Source organism: Xiphophorus hellerii, chromosome 20 (genome assembly GCF_003331165.1).
Source record: "Xiphophorus hellerii strain 12219 chromosome 20, Xiphophorus_hellerii-4.1, whole genome shotgun sequence".
NCBI lineage: Eukaryota > Metazoa > Chordata > Actinopteri > Cyprinodontiformes > Poeciliidae > Xiphophorus > Xiphophorus hellerii.
In genome coordinates this window covers 14,144,871-14,158,345 of record NC_045691.1, presented here as the reverse complement: position 1 = coordinate 14,158,345, position 13,475 = coordinate 14,144,871, and the positions used below count along the sequence as shown (strand labels likewise).

At 36.5% G+C, this 13,475-nt stretch overlaps 1 protein-coding gene across 5 annotated transcripts in view; it reads right to left on the bottom strand.

Annotated features, from left to right (window-relative positions):
• Positions 1–13,475, bottom strand: part of kaznb (kazrin, periplakin interacting protein b) — a 173,117-nt gene that overhangs the window by 45,816 nt on the left and 113,826 nt on the right. For all 5 annotated transcript variants that reach the window (XR_004337056.1, XM_032549043.1, XM_032549046.1 and 2 more), the window contains one exon: positions 2,738–2,845. Coding sequence is in view for 4 of the 5 variants with exons in the window: in XM_032549043.1 (XP_032404934.1) it covers positions 2,738–2,845 (108 nt within the window). In the remaining variant the exon portion in view is untranslated. The remainder of the gene's footprint in view (positions 1–2,737; positions 2,846–13,475) is intronic.

Genomic DNA, 13,475 nt, shown 5'->3' with positions numbered 1-13,475 from the left:
AATGCTGTGCGGTTCTGGATCACACAGCATTCTGAAATCTTTGAATATTCTTTCAGACACATATGTCTATCACAATATTTATCATTATTGATTTATTGTCCCACCCTACTTTGGATATTTTGGAGTATTTGTATAATTTCATGTAAGAGTGATATACCTATTAAAACGTTTTGGCTCCACTTCTTGCAATCTAAAATCAATGTCACTTTTTAAATTCTTACCAATAAAACTGATCATTGTTTTTTTAATCATCTTATTATGTTGTATGATTAAAGAAAACTTCACAACCAGGCAAATAAAATATGAAATACAGAACACATAAAACTAACACAAATTATCTATACAAAATGTTTTGCTCTCTGTTTCTAAGAACAGTGTAATGACACTGTTTGGATGCAATATTTCACATAATGAGGCATTTTGACCAATGTTGCTGTTTGAATGTTTAACGTCAAGCTGCAGCTGACCTCTAACCTACGCTGAATCCTTTCCACAGTCCTGCTTTTATCCTGACACCTCCTCAGGTTGAAATTTTCTACTCCTCAGTGTCCTTACGCTTCTGCTCAGCTCCCTGTGTCTCTGTGTCATTCATTTGCTTTGCTCATATTTAAAGCCTGAAAAAACGATCATCATCTGCGCTGCTCCTTCCCCTCCTGTTCTGCGCTCCTTTCTATCATCGGCACACGGCTGACCTGCAGCTCTGCATTAACACTGCTGCAGCGTGTTGATAGAGGGCGGCATTAAAATACAAGCAGGATTAGAGACGGGGAATCGGGTGAAAAAGGAGGGAGAATTCGTTTTTAGGGTCACATCTATCACTGCTTTGCAAAAACACAAAATATTACCAAGTATTTTTTGTCTAGTTTTGGAATAAGACAGAACTAACTCACAAGTAACTTTTCAGCAAGACATAGGAGCTTGTTTTAAGAAAATAATTCCTTATATTGATGAAAAAAGTACTCGTCCCACTTGGCAGATTATTTCACTCATTTTCCAGTGTTAAAAGTGAAATAATCTGCCCATGAAACTAGAACATTTTTATAAAAATTGAGGAATTATTGACTTAAAACTAGCTCCTACATCTTGCTGAAAGTTACTAATAAGTTAGGTTTGTCTTACTTCCTGTGTACTCAGATATTGGCACTAGAAACCAGACCATAAATACTTGGTAATATTTTATATTTTTCAGTATGGAACTAAGAAGATGTTTGTCTTTCTGTCCTGTGGCACAAAAATGAGTTCAGTTCGGAATAAAGATCCTCAAAAAGTTGCATAAGGGTTCAGTTTAGTTGAAAATTGAAGTAAAAATCTGTGCAGGAACATTAGGTTCTAAAAGTTTGAGGTTCGCTGTGTGACTTGTGATATCACAAAATGAGGTTAAAGTAAATTTTAGAGTTTCTTTTAGTGGATAAATCTGGTTTGCAAGAAGAACTTGTCTCTTAAAATATGATGAACAACGAAGCCACTTCTCGTTCCACTTGTCATTAAACAAATATTTATATAGTATTAAGATAACCTGAGTAAACACAAAACTCAGATGTCAAATAATGACGTCATTTAAAGCTTTCCAAGCCAAGCTCGCGCTGTGTGAGGCCAATAAGCTCCAATAACATCCATCCAGTGTTTGTCATGAATGATAGTGTTTTGTATTGCTGTGGACACATTAATTAATTTTTCATCGCTTTAATTCATTCAAACCAGGGAGGTTTTCAATCATTAACAGTGTATTGGAGACTTTTCCAGAGTATCTCAGTAGGATTTGATCCCAGAGTTTGACTAGGCCATTCTAGGTTTTGATTATTTTATATTTTCAGCTATTCAGAGATTGACTTTCAGGGGTGTTTTGGTTTATTTTGTGATGACGTTAGTGTTTCTTTAGTTTTAAGGAGATGCAAAACTTTCCAAAAAGTTCCTCTTTGTCTCATCAGTCCACAAAATGTTTTCACAAAAGTCATGGGGATCATAAAGATAAAAATAATAAAAGTCATTAATCGCAGTTTTTTTCATGACTTAATGAGTCATGTAAGATTCAGGCTATTTTTTCCTCTATAAATAAAATCACCAAAATGGCTTTAGTATTAACTTGGCTTATCTTTGCCTGTTTTCTATAGGGAACATCATTTTAAGCTCTTCAATTAACAATGAGAGTTTTTGTGTTGAGAAGAAGAAATGGACACACAGCTAAAGATTACATAACAAACACAAGTAGTGATTTGTGATCAATACTTTTGTGAAGTGGTTGCATATTGGTGGGACGATTACTGCAGCAGATGAAATGAAAAGAGGCCATCATCATCATCTTGAGCTGCACTCCTCATAAAACACGGCATTTCTCATGGTAATTGTGGAAGATAAGCGATCTTGTTGCGACGCTATGACGGCCCATTACGATAAAACTCGAGAACGATGCATTTCAGCGAACTCCACGGCGATCTGCAAAGCAAAACTCCCGTCTGTGGACGTCTGGTGATCAATATGACACTGCGAAATAGGTGACAGAGCAGATTAGGCGCTGGGCTCAGATAAATCCGGGCCTGCGGTGAATGCTAAGGGCCCTCATGGCCAGACACCAAGTGTTGTTATCTGATTGTTCTCGCCTGCGAAGGCCTTTCGCTCCGGAGTTCACCCCCCGAGCCGAGCTGACAGCTCGGCGTCCTTTTAACTGCCAGGATAAATCACCGTGCTCACTTCCTGCTGTCACCACGGCAACGCCTTGTAATTTGAAGCAACAATGTACCTTTGCCTAGCGAGCAGTCTGCAGTGCCAAAGTCCATCAGGCTGGATATCTCTGTCGGGTAGCACATGTCCGTCACCACCGTCTTCTGCCTGTGATGCACCGACGGATCTGCAGAGACATGAATGTAAGTCTTAGAAAAAAAATATTTAAAATTATATCTGGACGTCTTCTTTACATAAAAATCTGATAATATTTACACAGGAGTAGCCCTCTTGTGCGTCAATACGAGCCATTTATTTCTACCTTCTAATGATTTAATTTAATATTTGCTGCCTTATGGTGGGATTATTATAAAACAAACAACTTAGAGGATTTTATTAATCAAGAATTTGACAAACAAAAAATAACAAATAGCTTCAGCAGCAAGAGCTCATTTTAAGTGAATAACCCCTTTATATTGATTTTAAAAATTTCTATTTCCACTGGAAGATTATTTCAGTTAAAATAAGACATTTTCCTTATGTAATAAGTGAAATAATCTGAAATAATATTGAATGAATAAACTGGAATTTATTCATCAATATTAAGGAAATTATGACTTAAATCCATCTCCTATATCCTGCTGAAAAGTTACTTGTAATTTGGTTTTGTCTTATTTCAAATGTACTAAGATATTTGCATAAAAACTGCACCAATAAATATTAAGTAATATTTTGTGTTTTTGCTGCTATTTTCCACAGATTAATATATTTTTTATGAATAATGTCACAGATTTGAAGTTGTCTAAAAGACAGAAACTGGTTGACTTTTAAGTGTATAATTACTGTTTTCCTTCCTGATGTTTAATATTCTGCAGAGCAGATAAAGCTGAGCTCACATTTTGTCTCACTCGTTCTTTCCACCAAATGCTGCAGGTAAAACTCTTTCACTTAACTAAAGTTTTCTGTATAATAAACACATACAGTATGTCACTAAAATCCATGAAATTTTACATAAAGTTTTTCCACAGTGGTTGCTCTTTCCATTATCGCTGCATTAAAGCCCTCAGCTGCTCTCTGCATAACATTTCCCACCGTCCGTTCACGCTCCAGCGTGTCCGTTTCACAGCTGTATGGTAATTATTGGCGTTACTGACCGTTCCTCCCCTCTCGCCCCGCAGCATCACTCCTGACCTGTCAATAACTGTTTAGACGGGGCCAGGCTGACCTTTCCTTTGGTCCTTAATATGGAGATTGGGCGGCAGGCCGGCTCGCACTCGGCTGCTCTGAGACTACTTCACTGAGCGCCGTCAATAATGAGCGGGTCGTGGAGGGTGAAGCAGAGCGTAGCGAGACAAACACAAAGGGAGGAACAGCTCACCTCTTACAATTGCAGCATGTAATAGAATATATAATTTCACATATTTGTTAAAATTGTCACCGTGTTGAGACAGTTTAATATGAGACAGATAAAGATCGATGTCCCTTCCTGACAGATTATTAATGTCTGAAGAAACGCATCACTTCCGACCAAAAACAACCAATCAGAGCCAGGAGGCGGGGCTAGGCGCTAGCTGCTAACGGTGGAGAAACGACTTACTGTTACAAGACGCCCGTTTATCCACCGTCATGCTAACTAGCCACAGCATTCACAACATGCTATGTGTCGTCGTTATGCTATGCTGGCTGCAGCGCAGCAGAGAAAAATACAGCTCTGGGCAGTAACTAGGTATATTTACTCACTTACATTTACTTAGTAAATTTTTGGAAAAAATGTACTTGGGAGTATTTTTATCACGCTGCACCTTTTACTTTTACTTGAGTAACTTCACTGCATGAAGAAAAAACATGTTTTGACCAGAAATTCACCAGACGCAGACACACACACATGTAGTTTCTGTTCAATTTTAATAAGTCTTATAATGAAACTAATTGATTTGAGGTTTTGACTGACTTTATTTATTAGTAAATTATGTTATTTATATTATTTATTTTCATTTTGATGCTTAAAATACCAACATTTCCACTTAACTTTATATTGATTAAGTAATTTTTTAATGTAAAATGTAAACTCTTCACCAAATATTTTTGTACTCTTACTTGAGTAATTTCTTGGACGGCTACTTTATTTAAGTAAAAATATGTTGTAGTTGTGCTACTCTTACTTGAGTAAATTTTTTAGATACATTTTTTATGCGTCTCATAACATACAAAACTCCCCTTTAGAGGAAGAGAGGGAGAATGAGCAGCGCCACACCAGATTGTGATTGACATCGTTAAGACCCGCCTTCTGGCTCTGATTGGTTGTTTCTAGTTGACACGGCAGGGCAGCTCAATTTTTTCACAGATTATGTGTCTCATAACATACAAAATGTAAAAAGATATTTTAAAATAAAAGTTACAGACTCCAGCTTTAAAGTTTCATGTCTTAGTGAGGTTAAAAACAAATATTCCAGTAAATAAATTCATACTTGCAGTCATTAAATATTTTCAAACTAAGATGCGTGTCTTCTCCAATTTGTCAAAATGTGCAAAGTTTAATTTTTCCTGATGTGAATGTTTTTGTGGGAGGATTTTCTGACCTCAGAGGAGCCCATGATTAGCTGCAGTTCATTGTGTTTCACACAGAAACACCCTGACAGTGTGTCTGCTGCAGTAAGTGGGCTGCAGAGAAGAAACCAATGAATCAAATCAAATGACTTCTGCCTGGTTGGACCTGAAAAGTGAGAATTTCAGGGTTATAATGAGGCCAAACAGTGCTGAATGCAGAGTACTGTAAGTTTTACTTTCTTTTTCCAATTGCTCTCCACAATGTCTCTTTTAGAAGACATTTAGCTTTCCATCATGAGGCCAACAGTTGGCATATGTGGTTATGAAATGACGATTAAAGGCAAAGTCACTGATTGCAGAGATTTTTTTTTCCAGACAGTCTTTGTGAAAGAAAAAAAATTAACACTTTCGGTTGTATTCAGTAAAACTCTTTTGACTCCTCTGAAGCTGAAAGTTAACGCTCGCTCTCTCTTTGCATGACATGCCAGATGAGTAGATGCATGAGGCTTGAAGCTATTTTGCAATCAAATGGGAATATCTCAAAGTCAAGCTGTGGATTAAATAAGTTCATAAGAAGCCATGCTGTGATTTCTTTTGTTAAACTTTTATCACAGAAAAAGATTAATGCATTTCTGGTCACTGCACATCAAAAATGAATGTTTGTTAACTTTTTATTGAACAAAAAAGTTTCCTACTTGTGTACTGGGCATTAAATGATGAAGATGTAACCCAAATATATCAGAGCTGCAGTTATAAATCCGTGCTTTTTATCACTGCGTTTTACCAGTTTGAACAGCAGGCGAAGGAGAATTTCTGAGTCATAGAAGCAGCAAATACTTGAGACACAAATACACACTATTTCATCATCCGATCAACTTTGAAGTGGGTTTTGTTTTGGGTTTGTAGAAAGAAAATTGTTCACAGACTCTGCCCTGATGCATTTCCTGTTTAGCAACACACCAAACCCCCTCAACCTGATCATGACCTGGCTGGCATTTTTTCCATGAAATGGTATTTAATTTCCCTTTGGGATAAATGAAGTATTTTTGAACTCAGTTAAATTTCCAAGCAGCTCTTCTATGTCCAAAGTTGTTGTTGAGAATCAGGAAAAAGGAGGCAGCAGGGAGACAAAGCAGACAGGAAGGGCAACACTCTTGATTTAAAGGATCTTCTACTTTCCTGACCTTTGACCTCCAGTTAGGGATCATGTCCAAAAGATTAAGGAGGAGCATCCTCACCTGTAGGGAGCTTGATGTAGCGGCACTGATTTGATATTAAAAAGAAGTAAACAGTTATTCAGGTGTCGAATTGGCGGATGGACAAAGTGACAAAAGGTCAGACATGAACAATCGCCCACCATGACGACACAACGTTTTAAAATCTGTGATCAGTCTGCAACAAGCTGTCCACTGCTAAAACAAAATCTTACCAAGTATTAGTTTCTAGTTCAAATATCTTAGTACACTTGAAATAAGACAAAACTAATTTACAAGTGACTTTCCAGCAAGATATAGGAACTTGTTTTTAAGTAAATAAATCCTTAATATAGATGAAAAACAACTAGTGTTTCTGGCAGATTATTTAAATTAAAACAATAAGTGAAATAATCTGCCAAAAAAATGCACTTAAGGAACTATTTACTGAAGCAACCTCCTATATCTTGCAGTTACCTTGTTAAAGACTTATGTAGAAGTTAATTTAGTCTTATTAAGTGTATTAAAATATTTACACTAGAAACTAGACTAAAAATACATGGTACCATTTTGTGTTTTTTTTTTGATAGATTAGTATCTATTAGCTCTATAAAATGTAGACTTAAGTGATCTGCGCACTGACATTTGCACAAAGCAGATTGAGTGTAATATTTCTTATGGGGTTGAACTTGAAAATGTGCAGAAATAATATCTTAGTGACTATGCATCAAAAATGTGCATTTCTCAACTTCTTAGTTAAAAAAAAACAACTGATCAGAACTGAAGAACTACCTGACGGTTCTCAACTGTAGTCCTGATTTGTCTACTACAATTTTTCATATCACATTGAATCTCAAATAAATACTAGCATGGTGATTAGTGTGATACATTTCAAACATTTAAATGCAATGTTTTGCTTTAGACCAATCCAAGCTTTTTAAAAATGGTCTCTGTAGAGAAAGAAATACTTTAAAATGAAGAATTCTAGAACATCAGATTATCACTCCGCTCCTCTTTCTGATGTTAAAAACCTTCCTGTTTCATAAAAACAAAACTCATTTTCAAAGCCTTAAAACAACAACAGAAATTCAGGCCTTGTTAATTGTTTTATTTGTAGCTTTTCCATTGTTGAAATGTGACAAATGTCCTTCCTGCATAATTCAAGCAACAGACAAAACCTGCAAATCAAACAGGTATGGATCAGATTTTCTGCTCCATTATGTTCTGTATCTTCCAGTAAGTTTCCTCCTTCGCAGGTCCCTTCTTGTTCATGACCTCATTAGACAGTAAGAGGCTTTCAAAACACTTGAATAACACGCAGAGACTCAAGATACAGATGCTCTGTTATGAAGCTGTTTTTGGTAAATGGTTGTATTTTCAGCTCTAATCAGAAAAAGTGAGCGACTCCTTAAACCCGGTGTGAAAAACATTTTGATTGGTTTTATGGAAATATGCGCCTCATCTACGGGCTGATTGGTGAAGACGTGTCAAATGTAAACGTCTCAGTTTGGGTTCAAGAAAAAAATGATTTTAAAACTAAGCTGAGCCAAAAACAAAAACATTTATTTCTTATTTCTTACAAGTTCTCTGTAATTGCTCCGCTCATGTTGGCAGCATGTGAATCTGTTCTCTTATTTCTGATTTGTTCTTTTTCTCGACTTTTGTTCAATTTGTTTTTGATCTTTTACGATTTTCGGACAATTTCTCCCTCTGGCTCTAAATGCTGTGCAGCTTGGAGGATTTTGCTCTTTTACTTTCAAACAATTGTATCGATGCATAACCATGGCTTGCACATCTTAACAGTCATGGGACTGTTATGCAGTAAAAGTCTTCAGTCAGAAGCTCCTTTAGATTTGCTGCAAGACTGACTGGAAATGCTTCCTGCTTACATCTGAAGATATTTGAATTATAGGAGTTTTGACATTTAATTTCACTTTGGGATAAGTTGAGTTTAATTTGAAAAAATATTTATAATAAGTATAAATGTTAGTATTAATATCGGTGCTGCATTTTATTGATATTGAAGGTTTTGTATGAGATGTAGAGAGGTCTTCAACAACTAGATAAATAAATACAGAAAATATTTGGTAGTGTTGCCCTATAGGTTTATTCTGATCAATTTGTGTGTTTAAAAAAGTAAAACACCACAAAGAAATATAAATGTTCTTTTAGGTGTTGCTGATGACTGTTTTTATTTGCTCACTTGCTAAAGAAAACAATAAAAAAGTTATTGGTAGTCTAAGGAAGTCCAGAAGATGATGACAATAAAAACATGACAACAAATCAGGTAAATACTGTTGTCGCTAAAAATAAAATTCATAAAGAAAGAGAAGGAAAAAAAACATCTGCGTAAATGTCAGAAGAAGAGAAAAAAAGAAAACGAGCTTCTGCAGTACCACCAGGGAAAAGTCTTACTTCTTATTAAAGAGGATATGCAGAAGAGCCAGTCTGTGGAAACAGCCCTGAGCCGTCTGAGCAGTAATGAAACACAACGCTACCGCTGACCTGAGGGATCCAGACGGCACATATGGGACCCAACGGGAAGAAGACAGCAGCCTATATAAGAGACCTCTGCATATCCTCTGATTTTAGTCATGTATGGATAAAACAGAACGCAGTCTGCAATGCAACGCTGTGATTAAACATTATTTTAAACGTACAGAACCTTTTATTCATGCAGCTTCAACTTTTTCATCTTATGAACCGCTAGTCTCTGTTAGTAACTGGAAGGTAAAGCATATGTATTAACCCCCCTTTCTTCTTCCTCTAGAACAAACAATTGCTCTTAGAAATGCAGGCGTGAGTAATTTAAAGGGACAGCATCATGTAAAATTTAGTTTTGAGTTTCACATCATGTTCCCTCATCAAAAACATGCCTGCTGTGTTGCTTTGTCTCTTTCATGCATGCTTGAGCAATCTTTCAATCTCCATGGCAACCACTCAGCTGTGCAAAACACCTGAGTGGACCTAGCCCCGCCTTTGAGACGCAGCTCCTCCTCTGAGCTGCAGTTTACAAGCTTCTGAGCTTCCACCTCACAGAGCAGCCCGACCCGCTCAGCTCCTTCAGACTAGCCAGCAGCAATTAGCAAACACCTGGTGGACAATCAGCTGAGCTCATTATAGGAGCTACTTCTCACGTTGTTAAAGGGTTAATAGACAAGCAATATTGTGATTACTTCCTGAAGGAGGAGTTTCAGAAAGAGCAGGCGTTTTTAAAGAGACAGACACAAATTTGAAGACATTAAATCAGGAAGTAAAATGTCTTTTAAGTCATATCTGATATATACAGCATTTTTATAACAACTGAGGGGTAACCTTGTTACTTGATTGTGTTATAAAATGCCACCATGTGTGGAAATTTCATAATACTGTCCCTTTAATCTCAGTGTGTATCCATCAGATGTGTGAAAGCCTTAGAGTTTTGTTAAAGAACATCAGTGAAAATACTTTTGAACATTTCTGGTCTTTCTGAAAGAAGCAAGAAATCCATTGACAAAATAAAACCATAAGAAGTCTCATTTGTACAACAAATGCATGAAAGAAGGAAATCTAGTCAGATAAGACTTCAATTTGAGTTTTCTGCTTCACATAATCATAATTACCACATGATTACACCGTCAATGTAACACATGGTGGTGGCAGCATGATGCATTTATTCAGAAGGTTTTTATTTGTTATCTTCTTCAAAAATCTGCTCTACTTTGTGTTGGTCTAATGCGTAACATTACAGTAAAATAATTCGATGTTTGGGATTTTTAAAAAAAAGAAAAATTGTGAATACTTTTAAAAATACGCAGTAAAAAGTAACTTTGAAATAATTGCAAGACAATGACTCGATGTAATCCTTAGAAACCTTTTTATCAACTTTGAATAATTAACTCAGCTTACTATACTGATTGATCACAGGGATCAATTTCAATATATCCAGGAGTGGATTGGGATTATTTTGTGTAAAAAGCCTCAAGATGACATCTGTTGTGAATTGGTGTCATATAAATAAAACAGAATTTAATTTAATTTAAATATAGACAAAAATGAAGAAATCCACCTTCAAACTTTCAAGTTATATGTAAATAAGTTTTCTAGAGTAACTGCAATTTTTAAATGCAATCAGAATAAAATTTTATTTCAATTCAGCCTATTCAGAATGTACAAAAAGAAAATGTTTAAAATTGATTTAATTGGAAAGTTGCTTTTTAATTGACTTGGTTTTTCTTATGTAAAAAGCTCTGAGGACTTTAACTATTTTCTCTTCTGCACAATAATTATTTCCCCAGCGGCTCAACAATAACCAGTGTTCAAATTTCAATTACCTACTCTCATGCATTTAAGCTGACGCAACATAATGTGAGAGGAATTTGAAACACTATTTAAATCACGTTTCACAGACACACAAACATTGAATAAATTAACAAAGCTAAACGATGTGAAGCCTTTTGGGTTTCCAGGCCTCTGAGGTTCAAACTCTGTCCTGATGGGAGGGAAAAAAAGAGCGAGCTCGTTTGAAACAAGCAGCGTTTTAATATTTCACAAGAGACATTTCCCATCCCTGACCTGATCGCTCACAGGTCCAGCGTCGTTATTATCAGGCACCGACTCATGGGAGCGCAGCCTAGTTTAACAAGACAGCAACTGTATCATTAACAACTTTTTACAGCTATAAAAACAAATTATCTAATTTTAATCCTTTTAATCCACTGAGCAGAGCAAGTTGAAAAATAACACTTTACAAACTCAAAGACACGTTTCTGAAAGTCTAAAAATACATTTGGGAGAAGTTGGTTTGGTATTCAACATAACCTTTATGTTAAAAGAAAAAAAAAAAAAAAACAGCAAAGATTTCTCCTCAGGGACGCCGTGAGACCGTAACAGCCTCCTGTACTTTATATCACTGTCACAACTCTATTATTCAGTTTCAAGCATCCAAAACTGCTGCTGCAAAATGTCATTCTTCCAGCATTTTACCCCGCCTGCAGCTGGAAACCTACTGTCTATTAATCTGTGTTTGTAATAATCCGTGTCACGGGGAATCAATACTCCCAGCATCTTATAATGCGCGTTTGGAAAGCTGCTCCAAGGCTGCTGTGATCCATCGCCTCTGGATGTTGTGCTGCCATTAAAAGGCACAACATCTACGTTCCCCGAGGAACCATGAGGAGAAAAAACCCAAACAGGGAAACATCCATTACATCAATGAGAAAGAAAACGTTAGGGGAAAAAAACGTGTCCAGGGTTCATGCTGCTACGGTCGGTGCTTCTCAGTGAGGAAGGCTGCATGTTTGTAGCGTTTCTCTTATATGGTGTGCAACATGAAAGAGTGGTTTTAGAAAGCACCCCGCCTCTCACCCAATGCTGCCCCTACCCCACGAACCTGCAAGGATGAGCAGGTGTAGATAAAGGATGGATGGTTTTAGAAACCAATATGTGGAAGAAAACGCTTTGCCCTCTTAAAGCTGCAGTATGTAACTCTTATAAAAATTATTTTTTACATACTGTTTCTTATGGGACAGATAATCTGTGAAAAAAATCTAGCTCCTCTGCCTTCTAACTAGAAACAACCAATCAGAGCCAGGAGGCGGGTCTTAGCGCTGTCAATCTGAGCGCTGCTCATCCCCCCTTGTTCTCTGCATGGTGACAGTTTTAATAAATATATAAAAAACATTTTTTAAAAGAAAAGTTATATACTGCACCTTTAAGTGCTGTGCTATGAAACCTACATATGATTAGCTACAACTCCTACTTCAGCACCTTGTAAACATCTCATGTTAAACTTAATTAAAGCATCAGCAAATACTCTAATAAAAAGATTAAATCAATAACAGATTGTGCAAAGTCCATAAAGGACTATGTAAAAATTGAAGGTAGAATATGTAAAATCAACTTTTCTAATTTTTATATCCAGTTATATATCAAGTTATAAATGTTATGCTACTCTCTGCAGACCACCAGACTTGCAGCAGCAGCAATTAGCAAAAGCCTGGTGGAAGTGCATGTCTGCTGAGCTCATCATACAAACTACGTCTCTGTCCAACGATCCAAAGAACGGTTATCAGTGAAGTTCACTGAGACACATCCAGCACATTTCTCAAACTGTTTTTAACAGAAATAGTGCCCTGAACAGCTACAAAGTTTGTTTATACCCCAGGCCAGCCATCTATGTTAGCATTATTCCTATAAGTGTAAATATGTCAAATTGGTGAATTGGTGAAAATGTCAGCCATGCAGTTACAATCAGAGCCAAATCTGATCACAGACATGACCAACATGATATTCAAAATTTAACTCAAATTACATGTTAGTGAGAGCTGAAATCCCCGTACTTTTTTTTTTTTGCAAAGAAAAATTATGGCATTCAGTTAGCACCAAGTTTCAAAAAGCTTCAAGCACATTTAACCGCATTATATTAACTTGTCAGGGTATATATACAAATAATAGTAAACCATTCTGCAACACAATCTGTGTTTATGTTCAATCTGGCTTGACAGACACTTGAAAGAGCATCTCTTCAATCACCTGCACACACATGCTCAAATCAAAAGCACATCATCATTTCCCAGTGATTAGGCTCTGCTGCAACGTGTTGTTCAGCAACAACTCAAACAGCCTCAGGGATGAAGAGAGCAAAAACTATCAGAGTTTATTATTCAGAACAATATTAACAGGAGAAGACGACCTCAGATTTACTGACTGGTGCGATCCACTGAGGCTGATGAATAATCCGAGCAACCAGCCTGCCAAACGTATGGTGGGAGGCCGAAGATTAATGAAAAGCAATGATTAAGATTTAAGTTGGCAACCTTAAAGACGCAGGAATAAAAAACAGAAATTAGGCGTCTCGTTATGATTGTGTTTCGACTAGCAAAAACAAAGGATTCCAATAATAAATGCCTCTGTAATTCTTGGTGAATTAAACAAAATACAGTTTAATCCATCAGTGTTTCTTAAAAAGCAGAGCTCAAGTTTAGCTGGATTAGCCGGTATTTAACAGCCTGAACAGAATATCAACTAAAATTTTCTCAATATTTCTTTCTCAATTCTTTAACTTGCATCAGAAAAGCTTCTTCTTACCCTCATTAA